Source organism: Artemia franciscana, chromosome 16 (genome assembly GCF_032884065.1).
Source record: "Artemia franciscana chromosome 16, ASM3288406v1, whole genome shotgun sequence".
NCBI lineage: Eukaryota > Metazoa > Arthropoda > Branchiopoda > Anostraca > Artemiidae > Artemia > Artemia franciscana.
In genome coordinates, this window is record NC_088878.1 from 22,230,201 (window position 1) to 22,250,660 (window position 20,460).

General features: G+C 33.5%; 1 protein-coding gene across 2 annotated transcripts in view; it reads left to right on the forward strand.

Moving 5' to 3' along the window:
- The window catches only part of LOC136037230 (schwannomin-interacting protein 1-like), a 112,501-nt gene that overhangs the window by 51,074 nt on the left and 40,967 nt on the right, over window positions 1-20,460 (forward strand). For both annotated transcript variants that reach the window (XM_065719838.1, XM_065719836.1), the window contains exon 4: window positions 2,859-2,964. In XM_065719838.1, the coding sequence (XP_065575910.1) occupies window positions 2,859-2,964 (106 nt within the window). The remainder of the gene's footprint in view (window positions 1-2,858; window positions 2,965-20,460) is intronic.

Here is a 20,460-nt window from a genome sequence, read left to right on the forward strand (position 1 = left end):
TTAAACTCAAACTATTTGACCCTGACGGTCGAGACTTTTTTGACTGAGCCAGAGGCAGTGGTGGGATTATTCTCCCTTGCGCTTTGGTGTATTTGAATAAAACAAAAATGATGAATTTCGAAAACCCCTCGAATATTTGTTCTGAATAGCCTAAAAGGAAAAAAAGCAGGGTGTCCTTGATTAGACTAAAATGTATTCCTTGGATACAAAGTAAAGTATTTTTGCTATTTTTATTCCATACAAGGTTCGAACCTGGAATTTCTCGGACCTAGAACCTGGAACATAAGGCTTTACCAACTCAGCTACTTCGGCTTGAATACATTCGTTTTTGAATTGGTATATGATGAAATAATTCAGACGTCATATGCGGACAGACAGACAGACACACAAACAAACAACTTATTTTTATATATATATATAGATATATATTGTTTTGATTGTTTCTAGCACCCAATTAAAATATTCCAAATAAATTGTGTCGAAAGAATATTGAAAAGCAAACATTCTTCCTACTTCCCTACACTCCAATCCTACCAATGGAGCAATAATTTTGGTTTATAAGTGTATCTTGGTTGTAGTTCTGTTTATCCCGGCATGAAAATATGACATGTACAAATCTTTTTACTCTGCAAACGCTGTCTTTTATTTCTTTCTATTTTCACATCCAGTAAATTCTGTTAATCTCAAGATTCAGTTGTTACAACATTATCTAAAGGAGAATCAAACACATTTTTCCTAGTAAAAAAAGAAAGAAAAATCAGTCACACAACGCATCCTTGTTTCTTCTTTCCTAGTTAATAAATGAGACATTTTAAAACGCTGTATCTTTTGTCGAAAGTATGACAAGGCACTCTCGACTGGCGAAGAAGAGACATTATAAGAAAGATACAAGATATCTCAATGACCTGTATACATTGACTTATGATGAAAATGAAACCCTGGAAGACGAAGAGGTTTGTTAAAGCTTTTCTTTGTTTCTCTGAAGAGATGTGATTAAAAAGTCTTTTCAAATTATGTTTCACAAGTTTTCAAGTCTTAATCTGATAGTGTTGTTGAAAGATGCTCAAGGAATTGACTTATAAAATAAAAATATTCAAGAATGAATGCGAGGAAGACAAGACAAAGCAATTCAATAGACAAAAATTAAAGCAGTAGCAAAAACATCAAACTAAATTAAAAGACAATTGTTAACTGAGATAAGTTACAACACACTCAAACTTTGCAGTCTAAAGACCTGCATGTTGCAAGACTGGCCAATGATGAATTTTGTGGTCTCACCCCTGCTTCTTCTCTTTTTCAGATAAATGAATTGTTTTCGTTTCAGTAATTACAGTAGCTTATAATTGCCTATAGTATAATTTTCAATGATAAGTTAAAGTCTCGTTGCTAAGCTATAGTTGTTTTGCAATAAGTAAGCTTGCAAGCTAAGTTCTGTTGTGGTCTTCCTGTTCTGAGCCATTGAAAGATAATATTATTCAAAAGAAGCCAGGGACTTGAGCTTTAATTTAGCAAGTTGACCAGGGCCAATCTAAGTTTCTGGAAAAATTATCTTACGGCTGTAGAAAATAGCTTACTTGTGTTCTTCTAAGGATCGCTTGACAAAACAAACATATATATTAACTTTGAAGAAACAGACTACCTAAACGGGGTCTCAGTGTAGACTAAAAAGACAAACACAACTTTTTACAAAAGCACGCTTTATGGAAATAGCAGATAGAAGCTTAATTATTTATGAAATATTGTCCTGTATGATATTTATAAAGGTTTTAGAAAACTGAAGGACGTTAAAAGAATTTTAAACGTATAGTTGATATTATTTTCCGAAATTTGTGTGATCATTTTTGTAATTTCACTGCCATAGTGCTGCAAAAAATGTTTAAATTCTCACAGGGCGGAGAGCGGCTACCTGGTCTGAACCCCCCCTAAAAATGTCCAACTCGTACAAAAGTAACAAAAAGGCATGAATTGCACCAACATCTCCATTTTTGTTGCTACAATGCAATTACAGATGATGTAATTTATTAAAAGGACGAAGATATGAGCAATAGCTTTTAAATGAGCCATCAAACATCTATCTAGGATGAGGTGGTAGCCTGCTAGTCTTGCTAATGTTGCAATAGCCTACTGGCAAGTATACGATTTATGGAATTACTATGGGGGCTGGGAGGTAGAGTATATGGGAAGGATGATTGTAAGCCTCCAGTGAAGGGCTTTGGACCATAAATACTAAGTGGTACCCGTTTTAAACTTCTAAGCTTTTCTATTTGAAAAATGACATTAAATGTGCCGTTTTTATTGCGATATAGTACTTAAAGATTGTAGAATTGATAAAAAAAAAAAACATGTAGATATGAGCAATAACTTTTAAAATTTTCTCTACGATGTTCTAGTAGCCCACTAGCCCCAGCTTTTCCAATCGAGATGTACCCCCAAAAAGTGTCATTTTTAGTGCCATTTGGCACTTGCAGATGGTGGGATATAGAGAAAGACGTAGATATGAGCAATAGCTTTTATAGGATCTACTAAGACTCTCTAAGATGTTCTGATAGCTCGCTAGCCCCATCACTTGAGAAATTTTAAGACTAACTGAGACCTCAGGATTAATTTTAAGACTAACTCAAATAATATTTACCATTCCTGAATCTGTGTCAAATGGTTATTTTTTCTCATTAGGTTGTTTTTTTCCAAAACAAGTTTTTTAACTTCTATTTTTGATTCGCGGACATCATTTTTACTTCACTTCACTTCCAAATTCAATTTGTTTACGCATAAGCATCATTTTTCTTTCAATATAAATTATCCATTTTTTTAACCTTTTTGTAATCTACTCTTTAATTTTTTCCTCTTTTGCCTTGCAGCGCCTGACAGACAGGGATGAAATTCGACGCCGTCTTGCGTTTTCAAGCGAACCAGATGATGCAGAAACTGGAAAAAAGCCAAGTTTGCAGTCAAGACTCCAGAATGGTAAGACGATGTAGAATTGTCTTTAGCATGCGCAAGATTTATTTTTCCTGAAAAGTGTCCAAAAGCAGTTTAAAAAAGGTTAATCTGCTTCTCTGATATTTAAACGAAATTTTGCTTTCTTCAGATACTGTGAGTTGTTTATGCGCATTATTTATTAATCAGATTTAAATTCATGGGATCTCTTTCAGCCTACCCCATACTTACCTTGTTACCATGCATTGGAAATATCCAGACCCAAAACTATAAGTTTCAAAAAAAAAAAATTGGTTGTGACAACAATATTGACCAGGTGGTAACCCTGAATATGTTCTGAGTTCTATCTGTTCTCCTTTCAAGGTCGGGAATAAGGACCACTTCAAAGATATTAGCGAACTCAGAGATTCAATACAAACATCAAAGAGGAACCATTAAGGATTCCGATTTCTCTTTGGTTGGAAATTGAACTTGAAACGTATAAACATAATTTTTATATTTTTAAGATATTTGCCGAGAAAACATCAAATGAAACAGGGTGTGTCACTTCAGCTGTTTTTCTTTGCTGTATGTATATATGTATAAATTTATTTTCCATCATAAACGTAAAATTTTACACTGATGGAGTAATAAAGAAATAAAAGGAAAAAGAAAAGAATAACTTCTGACAAATACAAACAAAACTGAAACAAAGAAGAACTGTTAAGAGAAAATACAAACAAGGGTAATCTTACACTATGATAATCACGTGATCGTTGAAAGACAATTTCAATGGTATTTTCATCAGCAATGTGCTTCCGATATCACTCATTTCTTTTCTGCACCGCGGGAGATGGACTAGCAACTTCATACCGCGAGGGTAGTGAGCATTAATGGAGCTTTGCTGTGTGAAAGCCATTTCTATTGGAGCATAAATTTCAGAGAAACAAGCTTTAAATCTAAAGAAAAACTAAACAAAAAACTAAACAAAAAGATAAAAAAAAAACAAAAAATAAACGCTTTAATAAACAAAAGTACTGTGATGAATCTCAAATGGTGAGCCAGTTACATACTTCAATGACACGGGGCAACATGACAGTTAGGTCTTCGCATGGATTTTTGAAAAAAAAAGAAAGAAAAAAAAAGATTTCAAGACCTATGAAGGTCACCTGAAATCTCAAAATTTATATTTTCTGTATTCACTAAGGTTTATTCTTCTTATGAATAGATTTTTATTATTTCATGAGTTTAAACTCCTTCTTCCCGCGAAATCTTCGTCCACTTCCTGAAATTGATTTCTGAAGGTGTGTCCTTTTGTTGCGCTAAGTTTGTAATAGGTAAAAACACTCCTGAATATCTTCTTAAATAGATTACATAAAAAAACTAGTTTTTTAACTGAAAGCAAGGAGCGACATTAAAACTTAAAACGAACAGAAATTACTCCGTATATGGAGTGGGTTGTCCCCTCCGCAATCCCTTGCTCTTTACGCTAAAGCTTTTAATTGTTTTAAAAAGCAGAATTGTGGCAAAGAGTCAAACTTTAGCGTAAAGAGCGAGGGATTGCGGAGGGGACAACCCATTCCATATACGGAGTAATTTCTGTTCCTTTTAAGTTTTAATGTCGCTCCTTACTTTCAGTTAAAAAAACTAGTTTTTTATGTAATTTCTGAACGTTTTTGAATAAATGCATGTTTGATTTTGGCTCTCCACACATAAATTATTAAAATGAAACTTGCATATTAATTCCTTTTTTGGCTAAATGGCTTTCTCTTAGTTTTGATCAGACGATTTTGAGAAATAAGGGGTGGGGAAAGCCTAGTTGCCCTGCAATTTTTCGGTTACATAAAAGGCAACTATAAATTTTAATTTTTAACGAATGTTTTAATTAGTAAAAAATATACGTAACTTAAGAATTAGCCTACGTAACAAACTTTTATATTCTTAAATTTTTATTATGTATATGAGGCGGTTTGTCCCCTCGTTAATACCTCGCTCTTTACACTAAATCTTAAGTTTTGTCCCAATTCTTTAAGAATGACCACTGAATCCGAATGGCCGTAGAATTAATAGTTGAAATTACTAAAAATACTATAGCATAAAGAGCGAGGTATTTATCTCCTCCTAAATACCTCGCTCTTTATGCTAAAGTATTTTTAGAACCCCTCATATGCGTAATAATCTCTGTTCGTTTTAAGTTTCAATGCTACTTCTTATTTTCAATTGAAAAAAACTTTTCATGTTTATTTTTTCATTGTTTTTTTTTATTGAAATTTTAGAAAATCCTGCGCCCTTTTCATTGAATTTCTGTTCCCCCATGTACCCCATTTTTGTTCCCTTCTCATTTCTTCAAGGAAAGATCCTCCCACTTATTCCCCTCAACCCCACCCCCAAAACCAAAAAAATCCCCTGAAAACGCTGTACACTTCCCAATAACCATTATTATATGTAAACACTGGCCGAAGTTTGTAACTTGCAGCCCCTCCCCCAGGGACTGTGGGGGAGTAAGTCATTCCCAACGGCATAGTTATTATGGTTTTTGACAATGTGGAAAAAAATGGCTATCTCAAAATTTTGATCCGTTGACTTTGGAGAAAAAATGAGCGTGGGAGGGGGCCTAGGTGCCCTCCAATTTTTTTGGTCACTTAAAAAAGGCACTAGAACTTTTCATTACCGTTAGAATGAGCCCTCTTGCGACATTCTAGGACCACTTGGTCGATACGATGACCCCTGGGGAAAAGAAAAAAATATCTATTCACTGTCAATAAAAAGGTATCATCCCTATTTTGAACTGTTTTACTTTCTTCATGGAAAGGCAGTGTGGTCTTCGAAGTTATTTAAGAAAAAAACAACAAAAAAAAACAAATAAACACGCACCCATGATTTGTCTTCTGGCAAAAAATAAGAAATTCCACATTTTTGTAGATATGAGCTTGAAACTTCTACAATAGGGTTCTCTGGTACGCTGAATCTGATGGTGTGATTTTCGTTAAGATTCTATGACTTTTAGGGGTTGTTTACCCCTGTTTTTTAAAATAAGGCAAATTTTCTCAGGCTCGTAACTTTTGATGCGTAAGGCTAAACTTGATTAAACTTATATATTTGACATCAGCATTAAAATGCGACTCTTTTGATGTAGCTATTGATATTAAAACCCCATTTTTTAGAGTTTTGGTTGCTATTGAGCCGGGTCGCTCCTTACTACAGTTCGTTACCTCGATCTGTTTGATGGGTGGTTAATTTCTTTGATCACGTAGGGTCATGCAATACCCTCTAGACCCGTTTTCTTGTCAAATAACTCCCTAAAGAACTACACGATATGTATTATTTAACTAAATCTGTCCAGTTTCGCCTTGGATAAATCTCAGACACCTTTGAAAAAGATATTTATGCATTTTTGGAATCATATTTTTGGCTAGCATTTAGTATGAGTTCAACCAGGAGGCTGAGATGCATATCACTAAAGAAGAAATAAAGACGCCTGTTTTAGAAAAAATCTATATATTTTATAAGATGGTAACTATTAGCAAAAAATGATTATCTGGATAAAGGGGCACCTGTTTTAGACTCAGATTTTACAGCTGTAAGCTAGTGACAAGGCTATACTAGGACTGAAATCTTTTTTACGCTGCAATGAATGTCAAGTCTAAGAATTCCAGGAAAATATCAGTTTAGAAGTCATCAGTCCTTAGTGTGGTGAACTTTTAGTATTTGAGTTGATCTGGTAACTAAAATCCTGACAAGTTTAAAAAATATACTAAAATTACTGTCACACTGGCTCCTTGGCTAAGCTCAGTAATCAAGTATTGCTTCTCAACCCCAAGAGGATCCATTCTCTCGGTCAAGTAAATCTCTTAAAGGCAAATCAAAATGGCTCTTACAATTGCGCCGTTGCCATACAAAATAAGAATCTTTAAGGAGGTTGCGAGACCACTAGGGACTATACTTTGGACACCCTTTCGAATAAGATGTAATCCTGGTAATAAATTTTAGCTTCCTGTTTTTTTTTCTCCCAACTAGGTGCCAGTAGCATCTCAATATAAATCGCCCAGTTGCAAATATTGTAGATAGTTGTTATCCAGTCTTTGGTTAAAATATGTTGCCATGCTATTCCCTCTGGAATAATTTGTAAACTTTTTTTTATCTCCCGGCCTCTGAATCTGGAGGACAATTTTTTTCTATTAATTTATAGAGTATCTGAGATATGACCTTCAACAATTTCTTGTTAAATAAGACCTTAAAGTACTGTACACGGTACCACATTAAGAAAAGCATATGCACTTTTGTCATGGTTAAATCGCAGATTCTGCTAGGAAAAAACTCAGGAGATTTACCGTTAAGAGAAATGTGGCTAATTGTATCGTGGACAAAATATGGATATACAATAGACTCAAATGTTTTTTTTTTCTGTTCAAAGGAGAGCCATGAGAAGAAAATGTTCATAGGGCAGTGGGGTCTCTTGTCCTTGGCAGTTCAGAAACACTTTCAACGGGGTAATTATCCATTTTTCAAAAAGTTAATTTTGCAATGACTCTATCTGAAAATATGAAAGGAATCGTCAGTGACTTAATATTTACTTAGTCCTTGGAGTGAGAGTTTGAAACCCAATTTAAACTAATTTACTACAAAAGCTTTCAAGACCAAGTCTAAAAGCATTGAAGATCACCAGAACCTCCATTCCTGTATTAAGTGTTGGACTGACTAATACTGTTTTTCAACTCAAAGGTTAAGAACAAAATATTACGAAAAAAGAACTAAATAGGGATAATAATTTTTTCGAATCTCAATATCTAACCATATTTAATAATCCGAGGTCCTGTGAAGTGCTTCAAAAACTGCACTGTGACCTAACGCAACTAGCAAAACGTTGCACTGTGACCTAACGCAACTAGCAAAAACTGCACTGTGACCTAACGCAACTGGCAAAAACTGCACTGTGACCTAATGCAACTAGCAAAAACTGCACTGTGACCTAACGCAACTAGCAAAACCTGCACTGTGACCTAACGCAAATGGCAAAAACTACACTGTGACCTAATGCAACTAGCAAAAACTGCCCTGTGACCTAACGCAACTAGCAAAAACTGCACTGTGACCTGCAACTGTGACCTAATGGTCACAGTTGCACATTAATAAAGGCAAAAATAAAGTTGCAACAAATAAAGACACTAACTGCTTAATCTAGTAGATAGATGCCTAGCTACTAGATTCTACCAAATTGAGTTGTAAGGTCAAAAGCCGTTTTTTAATTCAAGTATCAAAAATGTGGTTATTTCCTAACAGAGGTCAGATTAACAAGGGAAAGGGAAATCTTGTCAATTCATTACTCTTATGAAATAAATTTTTTTAACTCCTCTCCCCACCGTCCATCAGGGGTCAGGTGGTGAATCAACAGTCTACTTCATTTGGGGGCGACTGATTAACGCATGTCCCAATAGCGCTGGACGAAGCATCCTACGATGTATTTTAATGGACCCTTCATTGCATTTTTCTTTTTCTTCAACGAAAATCTGTAATTTATCCACGACAATTTCGGTCTAATATCTCTCTGTGGAGCACCTTTTGTAATTCCAAGACGTCAAGCTTGACACAAGAAATGTCTAGATTTCCCTTGTGCGATAGGCTGGGACTTAAGAATGAAAGGAATAACCATATATAACCTAGTGGAAGATGTTTTTGGAGCTTTCCATTAGAGACTGATTGAAATCTTTCAAAGGGTCCTGCAGGTAGTTTGTTTAAAAAAGTCTTTAGAGGATGTAAAAAGTGAAGTCAAAAGTTTGAATTCAAAGAAAATTGCATTTTAGCATGGGTAGTATAAATGTTTTTGCAAAGTTTTCATTTTATTTTTATTTATTTCCAGTGTATTGCTTTCATTTTCTCTCTGTCTTTCTCCAGTATCTTTGTGGGTCACAAATAAATATATATTGCATATATAATAATATAATTTGTAATAAAATATATAATTTTATACGTAATAATAGTAAAATATTGCAGGTGTCTAAGATTAACAAATCGTAGATAACTTCGAAGACCACACTGCCTTTCCATGACGAAAGTAAAACAGTTCAAAATAGGGATGATACCTTTTTATTGACAGTGAATAGATATAAAATTATTTAACTGGATATTTCGAACACATATACAGTGTTCATCACCAGTGTTCATCATCATCAGTAAAACATCACCAGTTTTATTGCTGATGATGAACACTGTATATATGTTCGAAATATCCAGCTAAATAATTTTATATCTATTCACTGTCAATAAAAAGGTATCATCCCTATTTTGAACTGTTTTACTTTCGTCAGATTAACAAATCGTTTTAGGGACAGTTTTTTTTTTGTTTTTTTTTTTATTTTAGAGAAATTTAATCAAATAGAAGAATAAAGCTTTCAATGATTTTCAGAAATTGACATTAAAGCTAATTCTAGAAAATTTGTTCCAAGGACTCATGCTGTTTTCCTTATTATAAAGAAGAAAGTGTGTATGAAATCCATCGTTAAATGGACTGATGCTGGACTTTCAGGGACCAATTTCTTTTTCTTGAATTTTTTCATAAACTATGGCTGTTTTTCGACAATTTAAAAATCGCCTCCACCCAGGTGTATGTTTCTAATTAAAGGTTTATCTCTTAGCTCTAAGGGCAAAATTAGAATTTTTTGAAAGATTTTTTTTTTTAATGGACTGATGCTGGACTTTCAGGGACCAATTTCTTTTTCTTGAATTTTTTCATAAACTATGGCTGTTTTTCGACAATTTAAAAATCGCCTCCACCCAGGTGTATGTTTCTAATTAAAGGTTTATCTCTTAGCTCTAAGGGCTAAATAAGAATTTTTTGAAAGATTTTTTTTTTTAATGGACTGATGCTGGACTTTCAGGGACCAATTTCTTTTTCTTGAATTTTTTCATAAACTATGGCTGTTTTTCGACAATTTAAAAATCGCCTCCACCCAGGTGTATGTTTCTAATTAAAGGTTTATCTCTTAGCTCTAAGGGCTAAATAAGAATTTTTTGAAAGATTTTTTTTTTTTAATGGACTGATGCTGGACTTTCAGGGACCAATTTCTTTTTCTTGAATTTTTTCATAAACTATGGCTGTTTTTCGACAATTTAAAAATCGCCTCCACCCAGGTGGATGTTTCTAATTAAAGGTTTATCTCTTAGCTCTAAGGGCTAAATAAGAATTTTTTGAAAGATTTTTTTTTTTAATGGACTGATGCTGGACTTTCAGGGACCAATTTCTTTTTCTTGAATTTTTTCATAAACTATGGCTGTTTTTCGACAATTTAAAAATCGCCTCCACCCAGGTGTATGTTTCTAATTAAAGATTTATCTCTTAGCTCTAAGGGCTAAATAAGAATTTTTTGAAAGATTTTTTTTTTTTAATGGACTGATGCTGGACTTTCAGGGACCAATTTCTTTTTCTTGAATTTTTTCATAAACTATGGCTGTTTTTCGACAATTTAAAAATCGCCTCCACCCAGGTGTATGTTTCTAATTAAAGGTTTATCTCTTAGCTCTAAGGGCTAAATAAGAATTTTTTGAAAGATTTTTTTTTTTTAATGGACTGATGCTGGACTTTCAGGGACCAATTTCTTTTTCTTGAATTTTTTCATAAACTATGGCTGTTTTTCGACAATTTAAAAATCGCCTCCACCCAGGTGTATGTTTCTAATTAAAGGTTTATCTCTTAGCTCTAAGGGCTAAATAAGAATTTTTTGAAAGATTTTTTTTTTTAATGGACTGATGCTGGACTTTCAGGGACCAATTTCTTTTTCTTGAATTTTTTCATAAACTATGGCTGTTTTTCGACAATTTAAAAATCGCCTCCACCCAGGTGTATGTTTCTAATTAAAGGTTTATCTCTTAGCTCTAAGGGCTAAATAAGAATTTTTTGAAAGATTTTTTTTTTTTAATGGACTGATGCTGGACTTTCAGGGACCAATTTCTTTTTCTTGAATTTTTTCATAAACTATGGCTGTTTTTCGACAATTTAAAAATCGCCTCCACCCAGGTGTATGTTTCTAATTAAAGGTTTATCTCTTAGCTCTAAGGGCTAAATAAGAATTTTTTGAAAGATTTTTTTTTTTAATGGACTGATGCTGGACTTTCAGGGACCAATTTCTTTTTCTTGAATTTTTTCATAAACTATGGCTGTTTTTCGACAATTTAAAAATCGCCTCCACCCAGGTGTATGTTTCTAATTAAAGGTTTATCTCTTAGCTCTAAGGGCTAAATAAGAATTTTTTGAAAGATTTTTTTTTTTAATGGACTGATGCTGGACTTTCAGGGACCAATTTCTTTTTCTTGAATTTTTTCATAAACTATGGCTGTTTTTCGACAATTTAAAAATCGCCTCCACCCAGGTGTATGTTTCTAATTAAAGGTTTATCTCTTAGCTCTAAGGGCTAAATAAGAATTTTTTGAAAGATTTTTTTTTTTAATGGACTGATGCTGGACTTTCAGGGACCAATTTCTTTTTCTTGAATTTTTTCATAAACTATGGCTGTTTTTCGACAATTTAAAAATCGCCTCCACCCAGGTGTATGTTTCTAATTAAAGGTTTATCTCTTAGCTCTAAGGGCTAAATAAGAATTTTTTGAAAGATTTGTTTTTTTAATGGACTGATGCTGGACTTTCAGGGACCAATTTCTTTTTCTTGAATTTTTTCATAAACTATGGCTGTTTTTCGACAATTTAAAAATCGCCTCCACCCAGGTGTATGTTTCTAATTAAAGGTTTATCTCTTAGCTCTAAGGGCTAAATAAGAATTTTTTGAAAGATTTTTTTTTTTAATGGACTGATGCTGGACTTTCAGGGACCAATTTCTTTTTCTTGAATTTTTTCATAAACTATGGCTGTTTTTCGACAATTTAAAAATCGCCTCCACCCAGGTGTATGTTTCTAATTAAAGGTTTATCTCTTAGCTCTAAGGGCTAAATAAGAATTTTTTGAAAGATTTTTTTTTTTTTAATGGACTGATGCTGGACTTTCAGGGACCAATTTCTTTTTCTTGAATTTTTTCATAAACTATGGCTGTTTTTCGACAATTTAAAAATCGCCTCCACCCAGGTGTATGTTTCTAATTAAAGGTTTATCTCTTAGCTCTAAGGGCTAAATAAGAATTTTTTGAAAGATTTTTTTTTTAATGGACTGATGCTGGACTTTCAGGGACCAATTTCTTTTTCTTGAATTTTTTCATAAACTATGGCTGTTTTTCGACAATTTAAAAATCGCCTCCACCCAGGTGTATGTTTCTAATTAAAGGTTTATCTCTTAGCTCTAAGGGCTAAATAAGAATTTTTTGAAAGATTTTTTTTTTTTAATGGACTGATGCTGGACTTTCAGGGACCAATTTCTTTTTCTTGAATTTTTTCATAAACTATGGCTGTTTTTCGACAATTTAAAAATCGCCTCCACCCAGGTGTATGTTTCTAATTAAAGGTTTATCTCTTAGCTCTAAGGGCTAAATAAGAATTTTTTGAAAGATTTTTTTTTTTTAATGGACTGATGCTGGACTTTCAGGGACCAATTTCTTTTTCTTGAATTTTTTCATAAACTATGGCTGTTTTTCGACAATTTAAAAATCGCCTCCACCCAGGTGTATGTTTCTAATTAAAGGTTTATCTCTTAGCTCTAAGGGCTAAATAAGAATTTTTTGAAAGATTTTTTTTTTTAATGGACTGATGCTGGACTTTCAGGGACCAATTTCTTTTTCTTGAATTTTTTCATAAACTATGGCTGTTTTTCGACAATTTAAAAATCGCCTCCACCCAGGTGTATGTTTCTAATTAAAGGTTTATCTCTTAGCTCTAAGGGCTAAATAAGAATTTTTTGAAAGATTTTTTTTTTTTAATGGACTGATGCTGGACTTTCAGGGACCAATTTCTTTTTCTTGAATTTTTTCATAAACTATGGCTGTTTTTCGACAATTTAAAAATCGCCTCCACCCAGGTGTATGTTTCTAATTAAAGGTTTATCTCTTAGCTCTAAGGGCTAAATAAGAATTTTTTGAAAGATTTTTTTTTTTAATGGACTGATGCTGGACTTTCAGGGACCAATTTCTTTTTCTTGAATTTTTTCATAAACTATGGCTGTTTTTCGACAATTTAAAAATCGCCTCCACCCAGGTGTATGTTTCTAATTAAAGGTTTATCTCTTAGCTCTAAGGGCTAAATAAGAATTTTTTGAAAGATTTTTTTTTTTAATGGACTGATGCTGGACTTTCAGGGACCAATTTCTTTTTCTTGAATTTTTTCATAAACTATGGCTGTTTTTCGACAATTTAAAAATCGCCTCCACCCAGGTGTATGTTTCTAATTAAAGGTTTATCTCTTAGCTCTAAGGGCTAAATAAGAATTTTTTGAAAGATTTTTTTTTTAATGGACTGATGCTGGACTTTCAGGGACCAATTTCTTTTTCTTGAATTTTTTCATAAACTATGGCTGTTTTTCGACAATTTAAAAATCGCCTCCACCCAGGTGTATGTTTCTAATTAAAGGTTTATCTCTTAGCTCTAAGGGCAAAATAAGAATTTTTTGAAAGATTTTTTTTTTAATGGACTGATGCTACACTTCCAGGGACCGATTTTTTTTTCAATGTCTTCATAAACTATGCCTGTTTTTGACACTTTGAAACCTCCCCCCATTTGTATGTGTCTGATGAGAGATTTCTCTCATAGCCCTAAGGAAAAAATTAGACTTTTTGGGATGAACTCAAGTAAGGAACTGAGGAACGTAAATATAAGAATAAGCGGCGTTTTTGCGCACGTTTCCATGATAGAATACAGTAAGTGACTAAAACTTGTATGTTGGATAAAAAATATAATATTACTCAAGGAAAATATTTACTCAAAAGCAAGGACCCGCAAGGACAATATATTAATGGGAAATATGTACTTTGGGATCCAAGGAACCATAAAAATCTCTGGAAAAGGATTATCATGTCTCTTTTCATTAGTAAATGGTGTCATACAAAGTAATAATATTTCCTCAGAGCTAAATGACTTCAACATCAGTTATATGGCAGATTTATTTAAAAAGGCGGGAACACATTCTATTTTTTTTTAAACAATTCAAATTGTATTTGCTTTTACTTGTTAATGATAGGGTGCTTATGGTCAAATTGACCCAAGCTGTCCTGTCGAGCGTATTACATTCTAGATCAATTATATGGCAGATTTATTTAAAAAGGCGGGAGCACACTCTATTAAAAAAAAACAAAAAATAACTTTAATAAGGTTGTATTCAAAACGGAATAGGCTGGTTTTAACCGGCTTAGAAATCTCAGCTCACATTTAACGTGAGTTGGATGTGGTCTGTCCTTCTGACAGACCACAATGTAATTCGGAAAATAGTATAGAAGATAAAGCTATCCTTATTATATTATTCTTATCCTTATTATATAGAAGCAATTTTGTATGAAACTCTTTGTTAAATGCTGTACTTCCAGGGACCGATTTTTTTTCTTTCAATGTCTTCATAAACTATGCCTGTTTTTTTGATACTTTGAAAATTCCCTCCCTCCATTTGAATGTGTGTGACAAAAGATTTATCTCAAACATTTTTGGAAGAACTCTACTATCCTTACGTGACTTGGATAAGCAGTACAATGTTACTCAAGGACAATATACAAGTACAATATATTAATAGGAAGTATGTTATTTGGGACCTAAGGAGCCATAAAATTCTCTGGAAAATGATTATCACATCCTTTTTCATTAGTAAATGGGGTTAAACAAAGTAGTAATATTTCCTCAGAGCTACATAACTTCTAGATCAATTATACGGCAGATTTATTTAAAAAGGTGGGAACACGCTCTAGTTTTCTATTAAATTTCAGATTGTATTTCCTTTCATTTGTTAATGATGGGGTGCTTACGGTCAACTTGACTCAAGCTGTCTTGTCGAGCGTATTACAAATTTATCTAAGCATTAAGAAGTTTTGCTGAATGTAAGGGAGTGCGGAATAGTAATATTTATAAGTAGAGATTTCGTCTTTCAACAGATTTTAATAAGGTTGTATTCATAATGAGACAGACTGGTTTTAACTATTTTAGATGTCTTGATGTCCTTGCGACAGACCATAAATTGCGGCAGACCTACATAAATTCTAAATCAATTATATAGCAGATTTATTTAAAAAGGACCACACATTATTTTTCTAAAAAAAAATTCAATTTGTATTTGCTTTTATTTGTTAATCACGGGATGCTTCCTGTGACTTGACCCTAGCTATTTTGTCGTGCGTATTACAAACCTATTCACCCTTGTGACTGACCGCAATGGGATTCGGAAAAATAGCATAGAAGATATATATATATATATATATATATATATATATATATATATATATATATATATATATATATATATATATATATATATATATATATATATATATATATATATATATATATATATATACAAGCTGCTATCTTGCGTCAGCTTTATTACTTAACATGCCACTTTTCAAAATTAAAAAATAAACCTAAGGATGCATAAACACTTGTTTAATCCAAGAGCTATTCCTTTTTGACTTTTAAATAAGAAGTCTGGGATTCTGAACCGACTCCTCAGCTTTGACCATTGTATTTCCAGCATTTTAAAAGAAAAATAAGTCAACGTATTACTATCCATTAACTTGTTGTTAGAGACGGTCTCAGCATCATCTCGGCTAGTGCTTATCTAGGATTAAAAATGATATATATCTTGATAAACGTGAAAAATTTCCCAGACCCTAGGCTCAACAATATGGCTTACATTAAGACATTAAGGAATGAAAAGCCCAGATCTTGGCAATTACAAATAAAACCCATACTGGATAAGCTTTGCTCATCAAATAAATAGAATGATGGACTATTATGATTATCAGTATTTACAAAAGACAAACGTAAATGCATTTATGAAATAGTGGCTTCAATAATTTTAAAACCTTATTATTCTATGCTAGAATAAAGCAAGTATTGTCTTTAAAGTCTTACTCCAAGCTAACGTGATGATTCAAAAACATGGTGTCAAGTCCACTAGTTCGATAGGGTTTAGGAGTAAGGTTAATAAGAGGAAATAAATGGTTTCAATTTCAGAGTACTTTGCCCGAGTTGTGGAATAGGAAAGGAAACCCCGAGAAATTCTTTATGCGTGTGTCAGACACTTCGTTTAATGAGGATTTCTTTTGGGGGGGGGGGGGCTTCTTCAGTTGTCTTGGAAATGGTTCGAAAAAACCAGTATGTTTTATTTTTTTTAGTTTATCAGTGCTCGTGCTGTTTTTTCAAGTTTTTAATTTTAATTATTATTATTATTTTTTTTATTTTTTTTTATTTTCTTTTAGGGGAAGTTCATCCATACCATCTTCCCTGAATGTATTTTATTTCTTCTACTATATTGTCCTTATATTATTCTTGTTATAGAAAAATTATATATTATGTCTTATTAAAGTTGCAACAGACTAGCGGGCGTCAATTGTTTTTCTTTAGTTGTTTTTGCCATGTTCTTTTTCAGTGAAAACCAAATAACACATGTAATTTTTTCGTTTTTTCCTTTATTTTGGATGAACTAAACATAATAGAAAAATTACAAATATGCTATTCTGAATGGAAAAAGTATTCCATCGAAAATCTAATTACCAAAGTAGCACTAGTAGCGAGGAATGTGGACACAGTGAAGATGTAAAATGCGGAACAGCCTTGGTGCACGGTCTTTTTCTGAAGTTGAAATGTTTCTTGAAGAGTAGGAAGATGAACATTTATATTCTACGAATCTCAAGATAATATTCCCAAAGATGCTGCAGATATACATGACAAGACCTCAAGCGTAGTGACCACTTCATCAGTCGAGTGACGCTTTTCTTATTTGAAAGCAAAAAAAAAAATGTGGTCTAATATTTGTGATATTTATGCTTAATATACTGTAGCTATGGGTATCTGTAGTTGAATATTAGCCTCGTGCTTTCAATGTGTAATCTCAGAAATATAAACTCCAAGTCTGGTGGATATCGCACAGCATTTATAGATCACACCCGTGTTTACGTGTGTATTTTGTGGTTGTATCATGATCCTAGTGATTTTTCTAATCAGTCTTTAATCGTCTTGAATCATTCCCAAAATAGTCCCTGGATAACGAAGAGTCAAAAAGGCAAGCTATGTTAACATATACGAATTTGGGGTGGATTGGCTCTATTGGAGGAGAAAAGCGCCTAAGAGCCCTACTATGGGGCCTCTAATTAAACAAATCGAAACACCTTTCGTGACGAATGGTACAAGAGGCATTGGGGGCTTATAAGCACACATTATTACGTGTGATTTTTGGAGGGCAAGATGCAAAGAGCTTCAATTTGGATTTTCTAATCAAACCGGTTTGAACTCCCTGTTTGAGTCAGAATTCGATCAATTTCACAGTTTGTGAAATATGTAAATCCTCCTAAAGAAATTTCACGATCAAAGTCAGTAGTTTTAAGTTATTTTTTCGTTTTCATGCCTGAAGCCTGAATGCAAGCGAGTATTTCTCCTTGTAGAGGTTTCATACAGTCACTAGATTTCATTATAGGGTGAAAAATATCATCAGTAGTTTGGTAAGTATTCTGTTTCGTCCCATGGCTGGGGTGACCGAGTTGAAACGTTAAAATTTGTTTTTGGGGGGACGGGGCAAGATTTAGAGGGAATTAAAATTTTATCTTTGGAGAAGGATGAAAGGAATATACTATACGGTTTTTATTTTTTTTTAATGCCCGTCGTTCTTCAAGCTGTTTGACTATTGTTCTGAATGATTCTCAAATGATCATGAGTTGAAAGATGTGTAGCTCGTCTATGCTTGCGAAGCTAGGTGACTGGGATACCCTGAAGGACCACGTGCCAACTGCTAAAAGTCATTTTTGAAGAGCCAGTTAAGTGCATAAATTGGGCCCTTGTCCATAGGATTACACTTGTCATATTGTCCTTTTTAGGCACAATTTTCGAACCTTTCGTCTGTTCTGATTAAATGGGTGTCTTGAAATTTTAATTTAATGTTGCACCTGGCTGCAGGGGCGTCTTGAGGCATATAGGGTATGAAATGATATGTCACATATTGTTCTAAAGCACAGCACTATTAACGTGCTTGATTATACGCCAAACAAAATTTTATTATCATTTTATTTTCATGATGAACTCGGTTTCCGGCGCTTTTTCGAATTTCTACCATTCTGTTTTACACGAAAAGTATTTTCCTTGGTAATCACTTAGCTTTTTGTTAAATCTCACTTAAAGAGCTCTTTTATTAATTTATTGCTTCTGAGTGTCCCTGTTGGCTATATTAGCAAACGAAAAGCTTGCTCTCTAAAACCGTCGTAGCTGTTCCTTCACAGCTATTTCTTTAAAAGTGAATTAATAACCACTGGAAAAGATTTTCGTCGTCAGCAATGTTCATTTTTCTTAGAAAACGATTCAGCTTTTAGCTTCCGATCTTTTCTTTTTTATGTAAAGCACGTTTTCTTGTTCTTATTCTGAGAAATGATAAAAGCTACTCTTAGTCAAAGCAATAATGTTGACTTAGCGACGAACGATGTCATGCACTATTTATTGTTACATTTTGTACTAAGCACAAAACACTGGTCTCACAGAGCTGTGGGAGGGTTTCCGATCACAAATTAAATTTTTTATGCCCTATGAAGGATCAAAACGGACGGGTAAACAGCCGGCCTACTATCATCTTTTGTTTCTCCATGCGTCCATGTGAGAGTCATGCAAGAATTTTTGACATGTATGCTTCGAGGCTTCATAGTAGGCACGAATCTTGAGTATGTAAGATTGGAGATCCAAAATTGGTATTTGGACCGAAAAAGGTTCCGAATCCTTTACATTTCACATATACAGACAAGTTGAAATGAGGAAAGATAACATTTATCTAAAAATGCCTATCATGAGCTCCAGTAGAGCCGAATTTCTTTTGTCAAAAACAAAAACAACAAAAAGAAGAAACCTAAAAAACTCATTAACAACGAAACACATTATAGGCTACACAAGATGATCCGTGACTTCTTCAAGAACGATTGATTTCTAGTATGAAAAACTGAGGTAATACTTCCAAGATTGTGATGTAAAAGATGAAGAAATAACATCACCAGTTTTTTCACCTACTTCCTCAAAAAAAAATTTCCATTTGATGCCGTACTTGGCCTTCTTCTGTGATCAATTGGTCGTCTACCATAAGAAGTTTAGGGTAGCCTTGTGGTTTCCTGGTTTAGGGAACTTTCTTAATCGCATCCTAGGTCCTCTTTATATTTTTACCGTAATCATCGAATATCTAGGTAGAATATTCCGTTTTAGCTTTTCGGATAAACGATTACAAGGTATTACAGTACAATTTAACTGATTCTAGCTTTGCATCACTTGCTCCATTCTTATGCATTCAACTTTAGTTGATAACATTTTTTCATCAATCTATTCCATTAAGAATGATAAGTTGCTTTCTGATACTTCTGACTACTTGCCAGTTGGGATTTTGTTTCGGGTTCTCCGTCTTCCACAACAGTCAATACTCCATAATAGAATGAGATTTTTTTTATTCACCAGCGGTGCTTGACAGACTGAAAGAAGATTCGAGCAAAATATCATGGGATTTTGCATCGCCAGATTATACTAATTTAGATAGTTATACAAGATTTTTGATCAGTTTTGTGATACCGGTAAGGAAAAATCCAAAAGTACCGGATTCTTTTCACTCAAAATTGTTTCGCAAGGCCGGTAATTACAGAGCCCAAATTCCTCCGTAATAATTGGATATCCTCAAATGAAGAACTCTGTCCCTGGACGTTAAGAACCACAACTGGAAGGAAATGATATCGCCATGCCTCAGAATCCCGAAATCTCAGTTCCTCCACAAACACGCTTTAAAATATTCTCAAATTTCATCAAAAATTCATATTACAGGCCCTACCCAATGACAATCACATTATTTAAAATCACTAATAATAACCCTTCAATTTGCATGGACGTTGTTCAGAGACAATACACCAGCGCTTAAAAATGTGGCTCCCGAGATTGCGAATGAGACACGACACAGCTTTCTGATGATTTTAAACTGAAAAAGAAAACTATCAAAAATGGGGTTTTTGAAGGCCAAATGAAAATACTGAAGAAAACACAGAAAGCGAATATTTTGAGCAAACAACCGCCTCTCTTCTTCAGCGCGAGCAAAATAATATGTCCAAGGAAAAAGGGAAAACCAAAAAACAAACCAGGAAAGTACAACAAAACCAACGAAAAAAAAACCACCAAAAAATTTGATAAAAGACCAAAAATTAAAAGAATTAAAAACAAATACATAATAACAATAAAGTGTCCTTTCCAGTATAAAGTTGGAAAGTACCTAATAAAATAAAGTTTCCAAAATAAGGTTGGACGATACATAACAACACTAAAATGTTCAACTTTAAAGTGTACAACAATAATTGTTCTTTTCGCATTTGTTTTTTGGTTTATACTTTTCCTTGATCATATTATTTTGTTCGCGCGGAAGAAGAGAGGCGGTTGTTCTCTTGAAATATTCGCTTTCTGTGTTATCTTCAGTATTT